Genomic DNA, 26,017 nt, shown 5'->3' with positions numbered 1-26,017 from the left:
GAAAAGTGAGTTTAGTTTTTGACAAAGGTATATTTAAGTGTTCAACGGGTCAGTGGGCAACTTTAAACTTAACTAAAACACAGATTTCTTTCCAGTTCACTTGCAAGTTCTCAGTTTAAGTGGGTATGACAGTTAATTGACACTTGTGGCTATTCCAAAATAATTCCGTGACCAATATATATAGCACTTGTTTAAGCATCTGCAATCAGCTTTCTAGCCATGAATTCTGTCAGTTTCTTGACTCTGGCTACACTTTGTGCTGCAACCAGAGTCTCCTAAATGCTGCACACCGTCTTCTTTCACATATTCTCACGAGTTTAGAAGTCAGGTGACAGCGGGTTGTTAGTCTGGTGTCTTCACTGGCCTTCGCTGCTAACGTCTTCCTGTACAACTGCTTGAAAAAGATGCATAGCAGAAGGTTTGTAGGTTGATCCTGAGCCTGAAATGGTCCATCTAGTACATCCTTTATGACGGCAACCCATAAGTGGAGTGCCTAAATTGATGCTTCAGGTTGTGAATCTTTTGTATTGGTGGTTTTACAGCATTTCTTATCTAAACCATATCCCTGAAGATTTGACACCTTGTGTACACTCCAGGTAAGTTGGCATTCCGAAATAGATTAGGATGATGGAGAATAATAGATGTCTGGTAACTATACATTTAGTTTTTGTGCAGTTAATTTTCTCCATACTCTCTTTTTTGCTGGGTATTTTTCTTTTGAATGTCCAGTGGTCAAACTCTTCAGGGCCAGCTGAATGTATTTCCTGGCCCTTTTTATTGGAGTTAAAGAGGCTGTCTAATAATGTTTTTTTCATTACACAAATATATATCATCTAAAACTAATTTAGATGACAACTAAGCAATTTCATTCACAGTTGGTAAATGTGCATGGAAACAATGATGAAGTCAGAATACTCACTTTCAGTGTAGTTTGTCAATAAGCAACATTATATGTTATCAAGACATCATCATAACCAGACAGAGGGCAACATCAGTAACTAAACTGTGCTGTTGTATTTAGTGTAATTAAGTAGGTAGAAATGTTCCTTACCCCCTGAGTCAGCATGCTGTCGCTCTCCTTTTTACGCCTTTCCTGTGGGTGTATAGGTGTTGGTCGTGAGTGCTTGTGCACTGTATGTGAGCCTGTTTGAGGTGTGTGTGTGTGTCTGCGCACTGTATGTGTATGTCGTGACAACCAGGTGATCCGGTAGTTGTGGACAGGCAGGTCTCCGTCTCTGGGGGGCTCCCAATGTAATAAGACCGCCACTGTGGCGCCACTTCCCTTCGACCTGAGGAGGAAACGCTACAAGTCAAACAACATCACAACATGTATGTAAACAAATTCCTGGTTATAGAGTCAGCAGTGAAGGACTACCCTAACAGCCAAATAGAAGCAGATGTTTGTCAGCAGCTGGTTTACAATCTTACATTAACTATATATATATGTACAGTAGACGCACATCATTTTACAGCATGTTGAGTAGAAGCTACAATTTAAGTCTTCACCACAGTTATCAAATGGTATTGGAAAATCTATTTTGATCCAAGACATGGCCTGAACTTTATGTGACCATTTTTTGCAGCATACAAACAGAAAGACACTGCAGTGTGTAATTGAATAAATATGAACTATAATTTGCATACAGATACAGTTTATGACTGATTTTCTATCCTGAAGTGCTGAGAGGGTGCATAGCAACTACATCAGTAAAGATCATAACAAGTGTATTAATACATTTAATCATCTTGAATCTATGTAGAGTCCTTAGATACCTCTCTGAGAATCTGGTTGTTAGTTGGGAACCAGTCCAGTCTACAGTCTGGTTTCTCACTTTGATATTCATTGGAGGTTCTGGAGTTGAAGGGTCTACATGGAGAAACAGAAAGAAACATTTAAACACTGTCATATCATCAGGATGCAGAGGAGTTGGTGCTGGTCATTGATAGGATGTCGATTCGAGTGACTTGGAAATCTGTTTATTAGGGCTATAGAATAGTGGAGATCAATTTATTATTTTTGATCAACTAAGCCAAAGATTTTCTTGGTATTAACAACATACTTACCAATGCCACTGATTAATATTGTCTCTACATAAACAAACTCAAATAAAATAATTTCTTTATGTCAAGACACTCACACGGTGTTTTCAACCAGTGAGCCAAAAAAAGTCAAATACTACACACAGTTTGGGGAGTTTTCCCAGAAAATGACTGTTAAAGCTTACATTTATAGATCATCCTTAAAGCTACCCATAGATTTCTCATAAATATCTATCAAAGAAGAAGTCCTTCATCAAAAAAGAATCCTTTAATCCATTTGGAGCATGTTTTATTATTGAAAAATCCTAAATGTAAATATGTGAATAGCTCAAAATAGCTCAAGTTCAACTACTGCGAACAACAGATGAATTTGTCTTTATGATTCCTCTTTCTTTCAGATGGCCAAAATATTCAGAGCATGTATCCTCTTCATAAACATGCATTCAAAACAAAACAAGCAGAAAAAAACAGCACATTGAGTTTTGCTGCTCTCAATTAGTCAGTAACTTGAAGAGTTTATGCTTGCTATCATTTTGTCTTGCTAATACTTGTTAATTGTGTGATTTGTGACTTACTACTAAAATCAGGGCTTTTGCTATTTATACTATTGAGTTCAGTTTAAAACAGATTCATATTTTATTCCTTACAGTGCAGACTTTTGACCAGCTTGACTGAGTTGTCTAATAACTCATCTAATGTGTTGCAGCAGAGAAAAATAGCAGGGGAGCCATTCTTGGGGGAGAAGGCTAATTTCATTCTGGTCTTATCCAAGCCTACAAAGTCAATTCAATTTATAGCATCAAAGGTGAGTGATAATGGAGAGGCCTGAAACCCTTTTCAGTAGCTACCAAACCAAAGACCAAAGGCCGCCACGGTGCCACCACTAGACACTGTTTGCCTCCTAAATGAATTCCTGAGGTCACAGGTCTTTTCAGTCTGTATCTCATTAGAGCTTACAATACTAATGCTGTATGTGATTAAAACAACTAAATGTTTCTGATTAGACCTACATCCCCTATGGCGGGCCTCCCACAGGCCCCAGGCTCAGCGACTGACCCAAATGCTGAGATCAAAGTTAGGGCAATATATCTTGAGCTGCTAGACCTGGCCTGTTTGTGTGGGTGGTGTTTTCTGTTGTAAGTTGTGTGTCTCAGTGCCTGGAGTAATTTTCAGATCTGAAACAAAACACATGTTCTTCTCTGAGTGTCTGTTTCCCACCGAGCTTGTTTCTTTTTCTCCATTGTTTCGTGAAATGAAGACATCAATACGAGTGCTCTGATCCAAATATTCTGTTCTAATTACTGCTGGCAGGTCCTGTGTAACTCTGATAACTCAATGAGCAGAAAAGATTTATTCAAATCCGGATCTTCTTTCTGATTAGCATCAGATCACAGATCACACTGACCTAGTCACAGTGGAGGAGCTGCAGCTATCTTGACATCTGCCAGCTTCCTGATTTATGACCCTTGACCTCCAGCTTCTGACTAATCAGACAAATGAATGAGAAACACAAGACTGACCCAGTCAGATTGTGTTTGGAATGTTTAAGTGTGTCTTTAACCTTTAACCCAGCCTCTTTAAAAATACTAATACACACACACTCAGGCTCCAAAGCTCACACCAGCCAGCGGCCAAATGGGGTTAAATTTTGAGTTTGGTGGATAAATAAATTGGAGCCATTGGTCAGTTGACTGATACATAAGTTGATATGATAACCCTGTGTTTTTTTAAATAAACACGCTCAGAATTATTTGACCCTGACTACTAATCATACCTGCTGTGATTTTACTACATCAAATCAACGTAGCTGACTTATTTTTTACACATTTTACTTTTTAAAATACAAAGAATAGCATTATAACTGCAAACATTTTACTGTTAATTGATATTGGAATACTCCAGTGGGTGTATTTCTTTTGTGCATCAACAAAGTATATTTTGCAAGATATTAATTCCTAATGAACTATACAAAGAAACGATAGTTTGATTACATTTCATTAGGTTAGTGGAATCTGTTTGGCTGGTCAATTGTTTCAGTTTACCAGACACTGACAGATGAACCAAACAGAACATTTTAAATATGAACACTCAATTTTACAAATAAGATGAATACTCTTTGTTTATTGTATATGGCTGGCAGCCAATTAAAGGTGGGGTAGGGGTTCTTTTTCTGGAGCATTTTTTTACATATTGCTTGAAATACTCTTCACACCCCCATTGCAACCAATTAATTAAAAGTTTTGACACAAATATGAAAAGTTTTAGTGGCCTCTAGAACGTACAATCTAGGAAAAACACTATCCAATCATACTGAACGGATCGTTAACGATGATTGGATTCTGATGCCGTCTATCAAACTGCAATCTGCTCCTCCCTCCCCCTGTGCACCTAGCATTATTAAACATATAGTTATCATATACTAAATACTAAATACGGCAACGATCGATGCTTGCTGTCAGAACAGCGCTCATGCACCTTCGTGCTCGTTCATGTACTCTAGAGGCGTGGATTCGGGGGGAAAGTGAAGAAAAGGGTTGGGACATTTGACCTGTGTATTTTCAAAATGCAGCTTCGGTGGACTCAAAATCCAGGATCTCCTACCCTACCTTTAAGCAATACAATGTAACTTCTCAAAAAGCCCACTCTGGAGCTCCCCAACTAAATGTTGGGGAGCTCCAGAGTGGGCTTGGAGGTAATGTACGGTTACACTGTCGTAAATACAACACACTTTCACTTTCACGTTTCACGTTTGTTGACGAACCGGCGAGGAGTCAGAAGGTGCAAGCTATGTCGACCGAGAAGGTAAGAGTAATGAAATGTACCTGGGAGCGTGAGAGGGGTCTATTTGTTTTTGAGGTAGGTGTGCCAGAAAGCAAGTCGAAGTACTTCCGCTCAGCTCCCGGGCCGGTCCAGCAAAGTTACATAGCGCAGTTTTTCCAACTCAGACCCCCGAAGGGCATAGGAGACAGGCCAGTCGTAATATTAAAACTCATTCTAGCCGCACAATTTTTTTCAAGCTGTTATTTTAAGGTAGAAATGTTGCTTTAACTTATCTTTGTATAAAAAAAAACTGAAGTGTGAAAACAACAAAATTTCCAAAAAATCATTTTAACTTAGAAGCAAAATGAAGGAAATAAGGCTGCTGAAATAACAAAAAAAAGTAAACAACCTAGAGCAAATTCATGAAGCTTCTGCTCCCAGCTAACGGTCTCACACAGGCCTTTTGTGAGTGGGGGCAAAAGATGAGTAGAAGAAAATTCTCTGCTATCTCAGTTGCCGTTTTACAACCTCCCATAAGTCGTCAACTGATAAAGAACTTTTTTCCAGAGCTTGGTCCAACTTCAAGTCATTAATCACATTCAAACATGGTCTAAGCAATCCTGGCAGGAAATTCATATCACAAGCCAATCTTGGCTGGACACCAGTATGACCTAAGTCTGCTGAGCATTAGATCAAGGACCTGCTACAGTGTGTTTGTCTGTCCGTGTGACTATCTACTCTCACTTTCACCCACTCTCACTGACCTAAACCAGGGATTTCACTCTGGCTCTAAACCAAGTGAGTATGTGTGTGTTTGCGTGTGTGTCTGTGCATGTGTGCGTGTGTACGTCTTTGCAGTTAACAATTTGTAAATATGTGCATGTGCAGTTGTGTCCATCTTCTGTTTCCCGTCTGTGTTTTATTGACTGCCTGATGGTATTTTACTGAGTGTTCCTTATCCATTAACTGTGAGTGATAGGGAGAGAAAGAACAGAGAAGGAGAGGAGTGGAAACGTTCCTGAGTTTATAACAGTTCCAAGGGGAGGTGTAATATCTCTAATAAAATTACACAAAACGAGCACAAGTATCTGTGTTTAGCTCAGTGTCCCAAGACAGGATATCAAAATTCATTGGTAGGGCCTGAAATATGCAGGAAGAATCATCACACTGTGTGTGACATTGGCAACAGTTTTGTAAAGAGAACCAAAGTATGTTTATAAGAGTGTCTAAAATACCTTTACTGGAGATGTAGTGTTTGCTGGGTGTGGTGAAACCTCTGCTGCCGTGGCTGTTGATGGCTGCTACCCTGAACTGGTACCAACGCTGAGGTCTTAGATCTGACAGGACCACATCCTCGGAGAGGGTCTAAAAACACGAGCACATAACAAATAGGCGTAACTGAAAAGCACTTTTCCTCAGCATATACAGTACAACAATAAAGTGCTGATCACAAATTTTGAACATAATCCATTACAAATTTCATAATTACTGCAGAATCACAATCAGAATTATATTTAGAGCTGAACACGATCATTTTGCTTACTTGTTTGTTTTTGTCTACAATCTAACAGCTGGATGGATATCACATGAATTTAATTTTTCATCACTATTTTTATATCATTTTGCATCATTTGTTACAGAAACCATTAGTGGTTTATTTGGTCATATACAGAGTCATATAGACCTATGCAAAACTACAAGGGGAGCAACGAGTCTTGCCACTGATAGCATGCCGCACACAGAGCCCTGAAGTCACCACCATGAAGTATCAAGTCAGACGGTAACAAGTTGTGAATGATGCTTAGAAAAATCTGTATGCAAACTTTAAATGAAGAAGTACTTCATGGCTAAAACAATGACTGTTTAAAGTAAATTGGCACCTACAATTATTGTTGCACATATTTTACACGAGTAACAGATTAATAAAGAATATGAAAGGCATAATTTTTCAATGCCCCACTTTCTTTTTCTTTCATTCATTCCCTTATTTTCCACACCCCACTGTGATCTTTTCAGGGCAGCCTATCCCAGCTGCTATGATACAAGAAGCAATGAACACCCTGAACAGTCCATCACACGGCCAACACAGAAACAAAAAGTGACCAAAAAAACATGCACACTCTCACTCACACGGTCAATTTAGAATCACCAATTAACCAAACATACATTTTTTGGATGTCAGAAATTTAGCAAAACACCTTTAATCTAAACACAGGTTTGCAAGATGTACATTTCTTTTCCTATCAACAATATGCTAGGGTTTTTTTTGAGAAAATGTTTAACAACATATGTAATTTTCATTCAAGAGCTTTAGAGGAAACAGTTGGGGCAGTTTTGTCAGTGTGGGTAGTCTTACTCTTGACAGAGGCAGCAACACCGCTCTGTATAACACATCTGAAGGAGCAGACATGTCATTATTACATAATTGTTTTCCTATAGTTATTTGAGCTGACTGTTAAAATTTTGCATAGTTGTTTATTTGGTTTGCATTCACCAGTATTAAAGCAGAGAAAGGTAATCCTTGTGAAGGAAAGATTTACTGAGTTGCTGTTTTTTTCTACTGTATCAATTTCACCTTGTTGTGTCTTACAGACTGGCAACTAACGCCACAGCAGAATTTGTCATGAAGCCAGATGAACAAAGTCATCATGGCATTCCATCTGATAATAGCGAAATGAAACTTACGGCCAATAGGTCACATGTTTTGTTTCCTTGACAGAGCAAATGTAGTCACTGCTTAAACACTGCTCATCCACACTCAGTCACACATACACACGCAAACACACAAACACGAGCTGCCATCTATTTAAGTCCATAATGGGTGTTCAGTCATTCAGAGTCAGTCGGTGGAACGACTGTGGCTGCCTGTGGTTCCCTTTTAAGCTCTGCTTATTTACCTAACCTCACACAAGCACACACGCATGGAAGTACAGTGCACGCACACACTCAGTCGTCGACATACTCGCACCCATACGCAGGGTTTACCCTGGCAGAGTGAGAGACTGGCTGGAGTGGAGAGGTTTAGACAGCAAGGCAGCAGACTGATGAGGTGGAAACAGAGTCTAACATCCATCTCCATAGCTGAGAAGTTTCATCATTCAAGGCAAATTGAGAGTTATGAAATAAAGATATGCTACAAACTTTGTGGTATTGCTCCACTGTAAAATGCAGAGGGAACCAGTTTTATAGCTTCCATGACTGTACGACCATCAGTGTTGTTAGTTAGACAGAATCAAATATATGCTTTGCTGTTAAATATACCATGTTGTTATAATGTTGTTTTTTCTGGCTATCAGTTACTTATATTATCATGCCTCCAAACAACCATCAGTATTAAGGAAAAATATAATAGACAAATATGATTCAGTTACAGTCAATGCACTCCTCAGCTCAACTCCTCAGTCAGTTATTTCTTTCTTGATCATAATGATGTTGTCATCTCAAGACTTCACTAAAGACACAGCAAGACTGTAGTTATTTACCATGGTAACAGTGGCCCAGGGAGAGGCGTGGTCTTCACTGGGGTGAATGCCAATGTTCCAGCGGGACTGAAGCATGTAAATGACTGGCTCCATGCTGACATTAAACTTCGACACCCATGCAACCTTCACGTGACCCTCGAAATCCTCCAAGAAGCTCATCTCTCTGCGAGGCTTCAGGGGAACACCTGCGAGTGCAAGACAGGAAAGGAATGTTATGGGGTTTGTGATGATGCCAAATAAGCGTAAGTAAAATTCAATGTACTGGAACGTAATAACATTATGACACTGAGCATAGATGGCAGAACCCACCACTGTTGACAGCATAACACACAATAATACAACTATGAGGCAATTAGGAGGAAAAACGTACGGGAATCAGTGGCAGTGGTTTTTTTTTTTTTTTTTAAATTGTTTAGAAATATTGACAGTGAAGGTTGCATCTTTTTGTTCTGGTGGAAGGGGCATTCTGCTAAAGTGTAGCTGATTTTTTTGGTGATAGTTTGTTTTTGTTACAGCATCTTGATACACAGGATATTGTGTTGATGGTATTTGAGATGGTTGCTATCTCCAACTTGACCAATAGATGTCAGTTAGAAATGAGTAAATGTTATATACTCTTCCTTAAATTGTACTTTTATCCATCCATTTTCTATACCCGCTTAATCCAATTTAGGGTTGTGGGGGGGCTGGAGCCTCATCCCAGTTGTCAGTGGGCAAGAGGCGGGGTACACCCTGGACAGGTCGCCAGTGCATCACAGGGCCACACAGAGACAAACGAGGCAAACAACCATATATGCTCACACTCACTCCTAAGGACAATGTAGAGTCACCAATTAACCTGACATGCATGTTTTTGGAGAACCGACGCATAAATGGGAAGAACATGCACACTCAAGTTGTGCTTTTATATTTCTAAAATTACTTAAAGTGATAGTTCGGAGTAGATTCACCCTAGGGTCATTTGAACCGTGACATCCAGCCAAGTAGCCCACCCAAAGTTTTTTTTCGATATTGGCTGAACATCAGCTGAGTTACAGAGTTATCCCGAATAGCTTAGTACAAGCGCTAATGGAACCTTGCAGTATCTCCAAAATTACCACACTAAAATCACATGCCATGACAACAAACTTCTACAGTAGTACAAATATGGTCTGTACTCACAAAACGATGCATTTTGAAGTTTGTACATAGTCCAGGAGTTTATTATTATCAACACAAGCCTAATAGCTTCTCTGCTGCTAAAGCTGCGTCGACGTCACTTCCTTGATCTGGGAGCTTCAAAGTAAGATGAGGGTTGATCTACTACTGTATATAACAAAGTATATGCTATATTCTACATGATTTTTTATGTTGTAGAGTTGTGAATTTATTTTATCAATGGAGAAATTAAGCAGCCTTGCTTTGTTGTCTACAGTAGTAGATCAACCCTCATCTTACACTGAAGCTACCAGATCAAAGAAGTGACGTTGACGCAGCTTTAGCAGCAGAGAAGCTTTTAGGCTTGTGTTGATAATAATAAACTCCTGGACTATGTACAAACTTCAAAATGCATCGTTTTGTGAGTACAGACCATATTTGTACTACTGTAGAAGTTTGGTGTCATGGCATGTGATTTTAGTGTGGTAATTTTGGAGATACTGCCAGGTTCCATTAGCGCTTGTACTAAGCTATTCGGGATAACTCAGTAACTCGGCTGATGTTCAGCCAAGATCGAAAAAACTTCGGGTGGGCTACTTGGCTGGATGTCACGGTTCAAATGACCCTAGGGTGAATCTACTCCGAACTATCACTTTAACCCTCGAAATGCCTGTAAAGGGGCCATCAGTGGGTTTTTTTCACTGTGTACACAAATGTTGTGTGGAGGTGATGGCATATGCGAGATATGATTGCAAAAACTAAGGTTCAAGTGATTCCACTGATGCATAATATTTCACAGTACAGTGACCACCGTGACCTTTCTTGTTGATAGATAAAAATGGTCCTTTTTTTTAAATTGACAAGGATCCCTACAATCTAGTTTTATAGAACTTTTAGCCCTAAAAAGGTGTATGGTGTAATATATTCCCGCAAATTTTTGTTGTATCGTTTCCAATGAGCCAACAGATATGCCAAATCTTTTATGTATTCTCTCATGCAGATCCAGTTTGCATGAAAACATTCTTGACAGTAATTTTCAAAAACATATTGGCACCTCACTTGAGACTAAAAGGGCTTCCATGTCGTGTCCACAGGCTTCAATAGCCAACAAGAGTATGTCAGTTACACTTAGTCACTTATAAGTGACCTTGTTGAGACACATAAAATGTCAAGGATATGTTGTTTGCATGTGCAACTTTAAAAGTTGAATGAAAAAAGCTTTACATAAGGACAAATGGAAGTATCCAGTAGTTTGTGCGTTGTGTCTGCACATGTTTAAGAAGTGTCCCTTTTTTACAGTTTAAGTTTAAACAGTGGCATTATCCACAGCAAAACAAAACCTATACCTCAAACTGCAGTGAAAACACGTGTTTGTTGTGGCAATGGCCAGCTTGGAGCAGGAAATATCAGACATAGAGAGCAAGATTTATGTGGACTGCATCAAGCTGCATCAAGTTTTTTTTTGGACAGTGCCTGGGCATACCTTTAGAAAAAACTATATAACATTCGTTTTTTTTATGGTATTGTTATCAGATTTTAAGGAAAGTACGTCATAGGCATCAGGCTTTGCTTTGATACTATTTGCAATTCTCTTCAGTGTGTTTTAACATCAGTCCCAGTAATAGTTATAGTATATGTGATTGTTTGGTAAAAAGTTTAGAGTGTTATTTTAGAAAAGAGACAAAAAAAATAGAGCAATTACTCTGCATGGTTCAAAGAGCGCTCTTTTATTGTTTTACTGAAATGGGAATGGGTTAAAAGAGTAGTGTGGAGGATTTAATAATATCTAGTTGCGAAGAAGCAGACTGAAACTAACTGAATATATCTTGAATCTCAATATCCTTCTGAGATTTCAGAAAAAAAAAATTTGCTGTTTAGTTTCGCCGTTCTGAGCAGCAGTTGAAACATGATTGTGTGACATGAGTGTGGCTAAAGGCTCTTATTTTCATGCGATTCTACACTAATGAATTCAAAAGCAGGAATATTTGAGGGATTTTCATATCTAACTTCAGCCGATAAATCCCCCTTGAAGTGATGTTAAAACCAGCGATGTTTAAATGACGTAAAAACAGTTTAAAAAAATTCACAAACTTGCTAAAAATAGAATTGTCACTCAGCGTCTTGTTCGTCTTGAATTATTTCTGCAGCCAAATCCTAACCACATCTGAGACACTTCAACCTCAAACGGAGCATCTGGGACTTGAGATGCAGTCAAGCAGGCAGTATTTAGAGATCTTTATTGCATTAAATTCAATTTAAATAATTTACCAGACACTTTTGATCAAAGCAAATCAAAATGAGTGTTTAAACAGCACAGTTACAAGAGCCAGATGTCATGACAAATATTGGAAGCTCATCCTTTCTAAATGAACAAAAACCATGTTCAGTTCTTTTTATAATAAGCATCAGCAGCTAGTGTGAGTATATCACCTAACAAAGCTCTTGTCTATAAGGAAAAAGTCTAATCAGCCCTGTGAAACAGCCAAGTGTCTTATTTAATTATATGTTTAAACAATTTTCTTCAAGTCCCAAACAGCTGCCAAGGAACTGCCTTACCTTTATATAAATTGGCAGGAGCTTGACAAGTGTGTCCACAGCCATTAAAGCAGCACTTCCTGGAGGACGGACAATGTTGGTCTGAGGAGCAGCTCTCCACGCAGGCAGCAGCGAATCCTGTGGCTCGCTGAGGCGGTGGGCAGTCTCCCTGGCGAGATGACCTCAGTGAGGTCAGGAACTCCCTGCTTGTCACACACTCTGTTTGCTTCTGAGAAAGACAGACAGCACAGGCAGATATTATTATTCTAACTGTTGACACACTGTGGAAATCATATGCTATGTATAAGAATACACACATGAGGCCATAAAAACACACAAGAGGGGTGAAAGTGTTTCCTTTGGTCAACTCCCTCTGAGTGCTTAAAAGCTGTCCACAAGATTTGGTCAGAAAGGTTGTGTTCGAGTGTGTATATTTGTATGTGTGTTTCTGTGTCTGCGCACAGGGCTGCAGTTAAACACAAGCTTTCGTTAATAGCGCTGAATTACCCTGTGGTCCTAACCAGGCAGCCAGTCAGCCATCCAGACAGTAACATGCTTCAGCTATTGTGATGAAAAACTAATCTATCTGAAAACCGCAGCAACTGGCTCTACAAATAATCATTTAGGGCCACACACACACACACACACACAAAGTACACATGAAACTGTCGCACATTCTTTCATGTATACATTGAAAAGCTCTCAAATGTTATCTGTGACACACACAAATAGCTTGCATTAAAACACACAGAAATGCTCCTTCATGTTAACATTGTGAAAACATCTTCATTGAGCCAATAAAAGCATGTTTCTTTTGCAGGAATGACAATGCCACAAGGGCCGCAGTGACTTTCAAAAATACACACACACAATGCACTTTCTGTCTTACCTCACATGACTTTGGAGAAAGCATCTTCCTGGTCTCCCACAGTTCTTTGCATGGCTGAAGGCACTGTGCACAAACAAACAAACAAAAAGAGACCAAATGCACATCAACATAAAGAAAGCGTTTTCCATTTTTATCCCAGCTGACAGTTTCATCACTTTTGAATATGTGATAACAAATGCATGCAGAAACACCCTCCTAAATAATTTCTTAACAGATATTCTTACCCATCTCTTTACTTGAAAAACAAACAAGCACATTTAAGCAGAACGATTCCTTCAAAACAGCAGAAGGCTGAAGAAATAGAGGGAAGGAAAGTGCATTAACAAGAACAAATAAAGTATTGCATAGTTATAAGATTTGCAGCAACAGATTTCAGTTTCTAAGCCAGTGGAAGTCTCAAATGGAACACACACTCTCAAAGCACATACTCATCTGGTTTGCCACCTCAGTGAACTGGTGAATGATGGCTCTTACCAAATTAAAACCAGACAACATATAAAAACAGCGGTTTCCCCCGCACCCCTCTCCCTCCTCTTTTTCTCTGCCTGTCTGTCTCCCTCAGTTTCCCCATGTGCATGGCTTCAATCATTTCTCCAATCTATTCCATCCAACTGATTCCAGAAGAAGAAACATAATTTAAAACATGGCATAAAAACGTCATCTTAAAAAAATAAATAGGCTACCGTTGGATGAATTTGGCCAAATTTCAGCTAGCCAGGAATGTTTGAAAGAAGCTTATCTGGACAGTGAGGGTTGTAAATTTTCCAAATTAAAATGTAAACTTGATTTTTACACACAAAACAAACAACTAAAATTACACGATAACATGAAACATATTCACTATCTTTAAACCATTGCCAGTGAAGACACATGTGCTTGGTTACCTAACCTGTGGGGCATAAAATTAGGTCTCAGTATGACGTTCATTTAATACTGTTCACTGATGTACATTTGGTTCAATTCAAGTCATGGAAGAAAAAATTTGGTGATGCTCCACCCAAAACATATTTCCACTGAGAATGAAGCACATTTATCTCAGGCTTGAGACATGGTTGTATGGTTAGCAATCCACAAGAAATAACAGTTGCAGTCAGGTAAAACTGAGAATTTACAATGAAATAACAAGGTAAGAGTAAAATCTGAAAATCCAAAACTCCATCCGGTCATATGTATGCTTCAACATGTTCATATTTCTACTAAACTATGTCTGCAGTCCTCACGGTTGGCTGTAGCTCAGGGGGAAGAGCAGTCGTCTGCCAATCGGAGGGTCAACAGTTTGATTCCTGACTTCCCAGAACCACATGTGAAGGCATCCTCGGGCAAGACACTGAACCCCAAGTTGTCTCTGATACAGCCATCAGTATGTGAGTGTGTGTGATTGTTACACTATGTACTAAACTAAAAGACGCTGTGTATAAGTGAGTGAATGTGGTTTGCAGTCTACTTTTAGTTTAGTTTTAATACACTCCCTTTTGTTCTCTCCCTGTCATTTCTGAAAATTCCCCCTTTGTTCTTTTTATTTAACCTTCACATTATCAGTTCTTTTCTTCTTCACCGACCATTGCTCTCATCTCTCTGGAGCATTTCACTCGTAATGCATCAGTAACTCTTCAGCCCTTCTCACTTTGTTCTCCCTGACTTATCGTCCTCTTCTCCAAGGCCACGACACCTATACATCCTTAGGTTCAATGTTGAGTGTTTACACAAAGTCTAGAGGTCATTAACAGCTGTAAAAACCAGTGTCCTGGTATGTGCATCTCAGGCTGCGGCTACACGAAAACGTTTTTCACTGTAAACGATACTTTTTCTTATCGTTTCGCTGTCGCGGCCACACGGAGCCGGCGTTCCCACTACCCCAAAACGATAGTTTTTGAGAACGGGTTCCAGAGTGGGAAAGTTTGAAAACGGCCTCGTTTCGTTTCCATTGTTACAGCTAAAACGTTTTTGCGTCAGTCAAACGTTGACGCTGTGAGCCAATTTTAACACTTCTCTATTGTCTCACAGCGTGGCGTGACACAGTGGCGTGTGTACTGCATCGTTTCATCGTTTTCGTCTGGACCAGCAGCGCGTTTCCGTGTGGTCGCAAGAATTTTCGTACCCGTTTTCAAAAAAAAACTTGTTTAGTTTTCGTGTAGCCGTAGCCTAAGTGTAGAAGCACTGCAGCTGGTAAATACAGCCAGTAAAATCATAAGCTTGGCAAATAATACTCCATTGGAAAGCATGTGGAACATCCAGGATATTAGGATGCCAAACATGTAATATGTCAGACTTCCATTCACGATTGACGCAAATCTGAGGTGATCTTTCTAAAAGCTGCAAAGAAAGAAATGCCGTAAAAGAGGTAGTTGTCTTCACCAGAAACAAAGGAGGGGGAAAGCAACAACAAGCTCATCTTTAGGAATTCCACTGATCTCATTACCTCCTTGTGATAAAAGATGTAGGCTTTTGAACTGAATGCTGATAACAAGCTGGATGGTCCTTCTTTTCTTTTGTCCAGAGGACTCTGATTTCTTAAAGGAATTTCAAATTTGTAATGTGTCTGACCATACAATAGTTTTCCACTTTACATCACTCAATTTTAAATGAGCTTTGGACCAGAGAAGATGGCAGCGTTTCTGGATCGTGTTCACGTGTTTTTTTTCTTTGCATGTTAGAGCTTTAACCTGCATTTGGGGATGACACGATGAACTGTGTTCACAGACAGTGATTTCTGGAAGCATTTCTGAGTCCACACAGTGATATCATAACAGAATTATGTCTGTTTTTAATACTATGCTGCTTGAGGGCCCGAAGATCACGGCCGTGTGTCTTGTGAACAGTGATGTCTCAAATTCAAGGTCTCTCCAATTTTATGTTGAGGAACATCATTCTGAAATTGCTCCCAGTTGTGACCACATCTGGACTGCTGAACTTCTGCCCATCGTTACTTCTAAGAGACTCTACCTTTCTAAGGTGCTCTTTTATATGCCATGTTACTGACCATCCATCCATCCATCCATCCATTATCTTCCGCTTCTCCGGGGATCGGGTCACGGGGGCAGCAGCTTGAGCAAAGAGACCCAGACGTCCCTGTCCCCGGCCACTTCCTCCAGCTCTTCTGGGGGGACCCCGAGGCGTTCCCAGGCCAGCCGAGAAACATAGTCTCTCCAACGTGTCCTGGGTCTTCCCCGGGGCCTCCTCAGTGGGAACCGCTACAGTGAGAGCTGAAGGTCACGGCCCGACGACGCCAACAAAATCACATCGTCCGCAAAAAGCAGAGACCCAATTCTGAGGTCGCCAAACCGGACCCCCTCAACACCCTGGCTGCGCCAGGGTCCATAAAAATTATGAACAGAATCGGTGACAAAGGGCAGCCCTGACGGAGTCCAACCCTCACAGGAAACATGTCCGACTTACTGCCGGCAATGCGGACCAAACTCTGACACCGGTCATACAGAGATCGAACAGCCCATATCAAGGAGTCTGGCACTCCATACTCCCGGAGCACCCCCCACAAGAGTCCCTGAGGGACACGGTCGAACGCCTTCTCCAAGTCCACAAAACACATGTAGACCGGTTGGGCGAACTCCCATGCTCCCTCCAGGATCCTGCGGAGGGTATAGAGCTGGTCCACTGTTCCACGGCCAGGACGAGAACCACACTGCACCTCCTGAATCCGAGATTCGACTATCCGGCGGATCCTCCTCTCCAGTACCCCTGAAAAGACCTTACCAGGGAGGCTGAGGAGTGTGATCCCCCTATAGTTGGAACACACTCTCCGGTCCCCCTTTTTAAAGAGGGGGACCACCACCCCGAACTGCCAGTCCAGAGGCACTGCCCCCGATGTCCACGCGATGCTGCAGAGGCGTGTTAACCAAGACAGCCCCACAACATACAGAGCCTTGAGGAACTCAGGACGGACCTCATCCACCCCCGGGGCCTTGCCACCGAGGAGTTTTTTGACCACCTCGGCAACCTCAGCCCCAGAAATGGGAGGCCCCACGTCCGAGCTCCCCAACTCTGCTTCCTCATCGGAAGGCGTGTCGGTAGGATTGAGGAGGCCCTCGAAGTATTCCGCCCACCGACTCACGACGTCCCCAGTTGAGGTCAGCAGAGCCCCGCCCTCACCATACACGGTGTTGACGGTGCACCGCTTTCCCCCCCTGAGCCGCCGGATGGTGAACCAGAATCTCCTCGAGGCTGTCCGGAAGTCGTTCTCCATGGCCTCCCCGAACTCCTCCCAAGCCCGAGTTTTTGCCTCAGCAACTGCCGAGGCTGTGTTCCACTTGGCCTGTCGGTACCCATCAGCTGCTTCCAGAGTCCCACTGGCCAAAAAGGCCCGATAGGACTCCTTCTTCAGCTTGACGGCCTCCCTCACCACTGGGGTCCACCAGCGGGTTCGGGGATTGCCGCCACGACAGGCACCGACCACCTTACGGCCACAGCTCCGGTCGGCCGCCTCAACAATGGAGGCACGGAACATGGCCCATTCGGGCTCAATGTCCCCCACCTCCCCCGGGACATGGTTGAAGCTCTGCCGGAGGTGGGAGTTGAAACTCCTCCTTACAGGGGACTGTCATTGCCTACGTGAGCATTGAAGTCCCCCAGCAGGACAAGGGAGTCTCCCGGAGGAGCACTCTCTAGTGCCTCCTCCAGGGACTCTAAAAAGGGTGGGTACTCTGAACTACCGTTCGGTGCATAAGCACAAACAACAGTCAGAACCCGTCACCCCACCCTAAGTCGGAGGGAGGCTACCCTCCAATGTACAGGCGCACAGCCGGGGGGCAATAAGTATGCCCACACCTGCTCTACGCCTCTCACTGCGGGCAACCGGAGTGGAAGAGAGTCCAACCCCTCTCGAGGAGGCTGGTTTCGGAGCCCGAGCCATGCGTCGAGGTGAGTCCGACTATATCTAGCCGGAACCGCTCAGCCTCGTGCACCAGCTCAGGCTCCTTCCCCAGCAGAGAGGTGACGTTCCACGTCCCAAGAGCCAGCTTCAGTAGCCGAGGATCAGACCGCCAAGGTCCCTGCCTTCGGCTGCCGCCCAACTCACACTGCATCCGACCCCCAAGGCCCCTCCCACAGGTGGTGAGCCTGTCGGAAGGGGGACCCGTGTCGTTTCTTCGGGCTGTGCCCAACCAAGCCCCACGGGCACAGACCCGGCCACCAGGTGCTCGCCGGCGGGCCCCACCCCTGGACCTGGCTCCAGGGGGAGGCCCCAGTGACCCGCGTCCGGGCGAAGGAACACGGTGTCCAATTTTCTTTATCATCATAGGGGTTTTTATGAGCTGTTCTTTGTCTGGTCCCTCATCTAGGATCTGTTTGCCATGGGTGACCCTACCAGGGGCTTAAAGCCCCAGACAACATAGTTCCCAGACTCATTGGGGCACGCAAACCCCCCCACCATGGTAAGGTGTTACTGACCAGTTGCCAGTTAACCTAATTTAGTTGCAACATGTTTCACCAGCTGTTTGCCACTTAATTTTTCAGCTTTTTTAAGACTTGTAACTGCAACCAAATTAAAAATGAGCTACCATTTTATGAAATAGATAAAAGTGTCACTTTAAACATCGTATGTTTTCTATGTTCTAGTGTGAACAAAATATATATACTTTTTTTTTTTGCTAAAATATTGATTTATGAAAATTACAAATCACTGCACTTTGTTTCTATTACATTTTATACAGTATATCAACTTATCTTAAATTGGGGTTGTAAAATTTCAGTAACAAGTAAAAGTCCTTTATGAACACTCCTAATTCAAGTAGAATGACTTTTTGGCTCTTCTGATTAGATAATTAGATTATGTCCTATACAATAAACCAGAAATCCCTATTTTGTGCTGATATTCACAATTCAAAGACATCTAAAATTTTCATTGTTTTTCAAGATATCAGAAGCCAAAAGCTTGGAAACAACTAGCTTAATCTTTAATAATGTTGAATTTTATAAGTGAAAGCTTGATTCATTTTGTGCCAAGGGTAACTAAAATAATCAATTGTATCCTGCAGACACGCTACAGCACTTGAATATTTTGTAAAGAAGGAAATATACTGTTACACTAAGATGGGTCATTCATAACATAGGCCGTATACATGAACTGGATGTAGCCACTGTGACATCATCCGCTGGTTTGTGAACTGCCATCTTGAGAAATACCATGAAGGTTATAGACTTCTTGATATTTTTTCAGGCAGAAGAGACAATATTTGCACAAGAGTTTAGATCCTAAGTGATACTTAAAGCCTGAGTGGACAAAATTGTGTATTTTTAAAGCCTGAATGAGTAAATCTCACTTACGGTACAGTAGCCCTTATCTACTGTACTGCACTTAAAGTCACCTCCTCACTTGCGTTACAAAGTGGCTACATCCATCTTTAAATACAGTCCATAATTCTGAACATTTTGATACATTACGCAAATGTTGTTATCAAAATATTCTAACATCCTATAGTTCAAGTAGTGGCAGTGTACTTATAATACTTAAGATGTGAGAAGGGAGATGAGAGGGTCAACCTGGATGGATTTAAGGTGAAAATAATCCTGGCATGAAAGAGGTACACACCTTACATACTCAATTATCCCCTGGCTGTTATAAATCACTGAAAAGCACATGCATTGCGTTTGTGTAAGAGGTGCTGAAAGACAAACAGATACTGTTGGACTTGAAGGCAACATAATGAGTAATGTCTATGGAAAAGAGCACGGTAGAAACAGCTCTGGTCAAAGGTCGGCGATGTTACTGTTCACCACACCAACACATGTAACAACAGAGTCTTGATAAATCACTTTCTCTCTGTCTGTGTGTGTGCACAATTTGCAGAGGAGCTCCTCAGATTAATCACACACACGTATACACCTTGTGTCTCAGCCCCCCCCCCCCCTGGTCTCTCCTGCTGTTTTATAGCCTCACCTGCCACAGTAGAGGGATGACAGCCACACTCAGCAACGGGGAGGAAAGGAAATGTGAGTGGGATGGGGGAAGGAAAAAAGTGAGTGTCATTTGAAAACGAGAGAGGAGATGAAAGACTAACAGTGAAACAGGTCCAGAGAAAATGGAGGAAGGGAGTGAGAGACAAAGAAAGACAGCCACCAGATGTGCTCATTCTCCATAAATAGTCACTAGTTGAGTGAATTCAATGTGAAAAACTTTGGTTTATGTATGCTCAGCTTGTCATCAGCTGTTTAGAGTGTATTTGTTCTTGGGATAGATTTTTCAAATTCAAACCCTTTTAGGCATAAAGTTGAAAGTGTTATCTGTTTTTAGCATATTCTATCATCAGCTATTTTGAGAACCTGAGTTTTTTTTTTTAACTCAAGAATCTTATCCTCTTTATGTTTACTCATGCATAGCAATACAGTAGACATCCAGCTAAATCTTCCTTGGCGGTTCACATTGTCACAACATGGTAAAAGAGGACCTAGTGACATCCAATACTGACCCGAGATTAAATGTGTGGTATGAAATGTAAAAACTCAAACAAGTGAATTTGTAGCTCTGCTGTCATAATTTGTGAATGTGTGAATAAGAAACATACTGTAAAGACCCTTGGAAGATCCAGCTACAGCACTTAAAATCCCATTAAAAAGCATGGGACATATTGCCATATCCTTGGAAGAACTTGTAAAACAACCAGAACTAATGTCAACAGCATGAAGGCAGAGAAGAAACAGACAAGAGCGGAAAAAAAGGAAGCCAAGAAAGATGAAGTCTTGAAGATAGCTGAGTGATGAACTACTCCGCCTTTCACACCACATGTGCTCACACAGAGGCCTCACACTGAATGTTCAACGGGATCTTGTGACGGATTGTAAAAGACATAAATGAGTCCACAGAAAAATAAATATCAATTTTACCATAAAGGCTTGAAAATCGTACAATAGTTTTCACTGCTGTTGCAACGTGACCATGTTGATGCCCGAGGCGTAATAATCTTGACAGATACCACTCTTGACTAGGACAAATATACCATGATATTCAGTTGTATTGCTCCGTTAAAGACGCTAAGTTTAGAAAATTATCAGTTTACATATTTACTGTATTGTTACCAATATGAAGTCAATGTGATGACAACCAAATGTTTTAGCGGTGCATTTTTCTGAGAGCTGCTTCCCTGACACTTACATCACATCAGAAGTCAGAACTACGCCAGAGGTATAGAAGGCGCACTGCTCTAATCTGTTGATATGATGGCCAACATGAAAATCAAGACATTTTGCATATGCAACACACACCCAACTCGCAGGCAGTATAAATTCAGCCTGGGACAAGTGGGGAAATCAAAACAGCATGAATCATGGAATGGATCATGTCAAGGGAAAGAATCTTACCAGCAAGATGTACATGTTAAGCATAAAGCAGTATTTCACTCATCTTTACAAGTATTGCACAATTGTTAAGAACGGGTTTTTAGGGATGAATGATGAAGAAAGGATGATAACAGGAAGGGCCACAGTGACTTGATACCTCTGCTCCTTTGTTCAGTTTGTTGTTGGACATCCTGCTGTCTTAAACACCTGGTACAGATTACTACATCTACTCGGGGGTATGAATGTGTGTGTGTGTGTGTGTGTGTGTGTGTGTGTGTTTGTGTGTAAGATCTGTAAGAGTATGAGAAGGAGAAAGAGATAAAAGAAGGAGGAGATGGACGGATGGAGGAACTGAGGGAGGGTAGCAGTTCAGGTTTTGTGAGCTCCCGTGAGTGTTTCCATGAGAAAGAGTGCGCTGATTATGTGACACAAACCATATGTGTGAGGGCAACATGTGCTTGGTCTGTGCTTTTAATAAAGAGACACTAACCTCTGATAAATCAAAGGAACATATACAGTAGATATTTATAAAGCGCCATGGTTGTACCTACTTTTACACTTCTCATTTCTTTCATCCCTCCTCATATTATCATGTATTATTTGTGCTATGAATCTGCTCTACTCACAAGGAGAGCATTTTGAGAGAAATATACCTATCTGCTGAAGTTCTATGTCCGAAAAGTGAAGCAACTTACTTTAGAGAAACAATCTGAAAAAAATTAAGTCACAATATCAGTTAAACAGAAACCAGAAACGTATAAAGGAAAAGAAATCCCTTAAGTAATATTCAAAATACCTTCATATCTTTACCTTGCAGACGATGAAATATTACATGTTTAAGCTACCCAAGAGAAACAGACAACATTGGGAAATTACTCTCAACCTTTAACCTCACTGTGCACCATTTTGTGTGGGTGGATGGGTGTGTGACTGTGAGCAATTACACTGACGATGTGTTACACATGCAAAAAACCAGTGAGAACAACTTGGTTCAACTTTGCTCCAAGTCTGCATAAGGACCCAAAAGGATCTTAGGGAAAACTAATATGAGTCCCTAAATTATTCTGTAAATGTCTCTGTCTGTGCTTTTGAAGCACGCTACACTGCCAAAAGGGTTTATGAGGTCCTGCAGTGGAAAACAGGTTCAACCAAGTCTATTTGCCTCACCAATAGCCCTAAAACTGGGTTTTATGAACATAAGATGAATTCAGTTACATAGAGAAAAAGCCTCAAACACTCCGAAGACCCACATGAAAAAAATTTGATATTTAGCACATTATTTTAGAAATCGTGACTCTACGAAACATGTTACAGTTTTTCTTGTCAGTAATGTCATTCATTTTATGTCATTTTATTATATTTCTTTTGTAGCAGACATTGTGTCTTGCTTGATATCGATAGTATGATTTAATGATGTAATTCATTTTCATGTTGATTTCTGTTAGAATTTTATTTTAATTTCTAGAGTAGTTTTAGGGGCATAAAGAAAGTGTGTTATTTCTATTTATTTTATTTAATTTTTTCAAAACGCATCATGTATATATTGCCTAATGTAATCAGAGAACCTACAGTCTTTGTGGTTTTGGACAGCACCGTCCACTAAGGTATTTTCCTCCACAATGGAGTTGATGGAGAAAGGACAGGTATGGTTCGATGAACTAGGTTCAGTGAACTACGAGCAAATATATCATCAATTACACAAGCCAATGGGATCAACAGAATGTCATGATTGCACTTGGCTGTGGTGTTTTGGTTTTGTTCTGAGTTCCAGACAGGGCTGAACGGGTATCCGAGAAGTCCGGGGCAGAGTCTGGATTGCTCCTGCCAGCACACCTGCAGCTCGTCCACGCCGGCTTCTTAAGGATCTGCAGGAGCTCCAGTCTTCGCCAGATTGTCTTGCTGTCTCTGTGGTAATCAGACCAACCTGTGTTCCACAGTGTTGGAAGAAAGCGTTTCTTTGTTTAACTGTGCCTCTGTCTGTGTTCTCAGTGCAACCTTGCTTTTCCTGAGATCTTGGATATCTCCACTGATTCCATCTCAGTGTCTGGACTGACAACCTGCAAACAATACCATTTTCCTGCTTTTTGTACCTGCCTGCTCGCCCCTCAGCCATCTCGGACAAACCACACCGCAGCCTGCATCGATCACTTAACCCTCTTTGCTTGATAAGGATAATCTAGATCTTCATAGAGACAATTCCAAACCGGATTCTCTGTGAACTCACCTTGCAACCCACTTCTATTAATAAACCAGTTTTCCTTCCATATTTCTGTGTCAGTCTCCTTTTGGGTTCCACCTTGTGTGTATTGGCTATTTCATAGCCCTGACACAGAATTTTAAAACAATGGACAATAAGTGTCATCACTTTTTTCCTACTCAGGTTCCTTAAAAGATGATGTATCCTGTTTTGAACTTTCTCCTTCAAGTTCTTATGTCTACATTCTTCCTCTGACTTCCGACAGCTTTAAGTTGCAATCGCCAGCATCAGTTTTGAGTAAAATCCCTCCAGCCAGCCCATTGATTAATGGGATAAGGAGGTGGATTAAAAAAAGAAAGTAGCAAGTCCTGCTGCCCTCTACAAAAGACATTAAACTAAATTTGCTTTTTGGAGTAAAATTTTCTGTTCATTGCTAAAATCTCGCTAAATTAAAGTTAAGACTGTGATTGTTTCAAAGAAACAATAAGAACTTGACGCCAAAATGTGGACAATGCTATATCTGCTACTTTGACAAGAAAGTCCAGGTACTATGGAGCGCCATCCACAAAACTGTGATATCACCAGAAGGCTCAGGATGTCCTCTTCACTGTGCTGCGCTTAAGACATTGCATAAATGGTGCTTAACTAAGAGGTCTCAGAATTATCTCCCACGTGGAGGACAAAAATGAATTCTTAAGTCTCATGAGTATAGGAGTGTTGTTCCTAATAACTTACTCTGACTCTCTTTCTCTTTTTTTTGTCTGTTGGGGAAAAATGGTCCAGATCAGGTCTGAGCACTGAAATACTGATATAGCATCCATCAATAATTTGAAGAAGGCTTTAAATTCCCATTACATTGAGTAGAGGACAGATTTATTCTCTTTTAAAGAAATACAGATAAATTGAGCAGAGCTGACATTAACAAATGTTCCTGGTGTTGAAAGTATCTGGTCCAAAATTTATCAAAAGAAAGCATGCATGTAAAAACTTTCAGGAAATCCATTCACAGATATCCACTTCAAGACAGCACCAGGGCACAAGTCTGGGGGTCCTACATAAGGTAATCCAGCAGACAGTAAGAGTAACAACATCTTTTTCTATGTACATTTTTTTTCTATGTAGTTCAACATAAACTGCCTCTGGCATGTGTGATTGAACAAGTGCAGAACAGAGGAAAATAGAATCCACACTAGTCTATCAAACAATAATAAAGTGGACTGTGCCGATAATATAATGCTCCCAAGGTGTACAATTAATAAAAAACCCGCACACTCTAGACATCTCCAACATAACAAATACACTCACCTTGAGAGCATTAAACACTGTTGGACATCCTCTGCTGTGTAATTCATTATTTTGATTAATTGAGGCTATTATGGCTCAGGACTATGATATATGCTTTACTCTTACAATTTATTTAGATTGGCCTACCATGAGGACTTTTACAAATTGGGCTGTATCCACTTTCAACAGACTGTAAAACAGTAAGAATTAATAACTTTGCAATTCAAACAAGAGTCACTGCGCATGTCTGGGAAGTATCAGGCTGTCTGAGGAAAGTGGTTGCTTTTAAAGATTCAGCTTCCAGTGGAGAGCTTGAAAGACTGTTGTTGAACACCAGTTAAAGTGCCGCAGAAAAACAAAGCCAGAGTAAAGTTTAGACACATTAGTACACTGGTAAATATTTTCTGTACTTAACTTAACTAACTTGTTTCTGTAGAAGTGCAAATAGTAAGATTATCAGGATTAAAAGCAAAGTGAAAGAGAAAAGAGAGAAAAGCTAGGAAATAACAAATAGAGATTAGTCTAAGGCCAAAGGAACTATGTGTGTTTGTAGTTTTTCTTTGAGGTGGCAGGGGGGGGTGAATAGTTGAAAGTAGATGTCTGATGTTTCACTCAATGTGGTATCCCCTGCAACGGTCTGTTGGCGGAAGTTTCTGGGGGGGGGGTGCTCTTGGCTGCTGTTGACATTAACCCCTGCTGACCCCATTATAAATCCATACACACGCTACTGAAATACACGATGCACAGCTCTTACTGTGCCTGTCTCGACTTTTTCCTTTTTTCAACTGTCACGTGAATTTGTAGCAAAGCCTGAAAATGTTATAAGAAGTAAAATATGACTCAAGTGTGTTTCCAGCTGGGTTAAAGCTTTTAGAAAGGCCAAACCTGAACTTGGAGTTCATGAAATACATCAATAAGAACCTGGACAGAGTCTTAAAAGAAGTAATTGATACTGGGTGAGATCAGGTCGGTAAGTAAAAGGTCACTCAATAAGACAGTATCATTATTTCTACATAGTTAATAAAATATGCTTCTCTAAAACCAAATAATAATAATAATAGGAAAAACTAGAAAAATAGTTGTGTTCCTTCTCATTCAAAACATGATTATTTGCATTAAAACTACCAGATTCTGTCTGAAAACACCCAGAAAGCTGTAAAAAGCTGGAGCTGCTGCAGAGAGAACAGACTGTCAGCTAAAAATACTCATGGCTGGAAACTCTTCCTGAATCAAACAATGAATTAAAACACACTCACAAACACACACACACACACACACACACTAAAGCCTTCTGGCAGCAGTGTTAAAAGAATAAACAGGGAATATTTTTGCTCCATGAAGGATGGATGAACATTATTTTAACTTAAAAGAATATATTTTCCATGACAGAAGCCATGTAGTTGC

At 40.9% G+C, this 26,017-nt stretch overlaps 1 protein-coding gene across 3 annotated transcripts in view; it reads right to left on the bottom strand.

Moving 5' to 3' along the window:
* The window catches only part of anos1b (anosmin 1b), a 57,742-nt gene that overhangs the window by 14,818 nt on the left and 16,907 nt on the right, over positions 1-26,017 (bottom strand). For 2 of the 3 annotated variants that reach the window (XM_075484431.1, XM_075484432.1), the window contains exons 3-8: positions 12,844-12,906; positions 11,976-12,183; positions 8,283-8,467; positions 6,036-6,165; positions 1,774-1,867; positions 1,052-1,289 (exon numbers count right to left, since the gene is read on the bottom strand). In XM_075484431.1, the coding sequence (XP_075340546.1) occupies positions 1,052-1,289; positions 1,774-1,867; positions 6,036-6,165; positions 8,283-8,467; positions 11,976-12,183; positions 12,844-12,906 (918 nt within the window). The remainder of the gene's footprint in view (positions 1-1,051; positions 1,290-1,773; positions 1,868-6,035; positions 6,166-8,282; positions 8,468-11,975; positions 12,184-12,843; positions 12,907-26,017) is intronic. The other variant, XM_075484433.1, reaches the window with a different exon arrangement.

The sequence above is a fragment of the Odontesthes bonariensis genome, chromosome 15 (assembly GCF_027942865.1).
Source record: "Odontesthes bonariensis isolate fOdoBon6 chromosome 15, fOdoBon6.hap1, whole genome shotgun sequence".
Lineage (NCBI taxonomy): Eukaryota > Metazoa > Chordata > Actinopteri > Atheriniformes > Atherinopsidae > Odontesthes > Odontesthes bonariensis.
The sequence above is the reverse complement of the archived record's forward strand: the minus strand, read 5'-3'. Positions and strand labels throughout refer to the sequence as shown.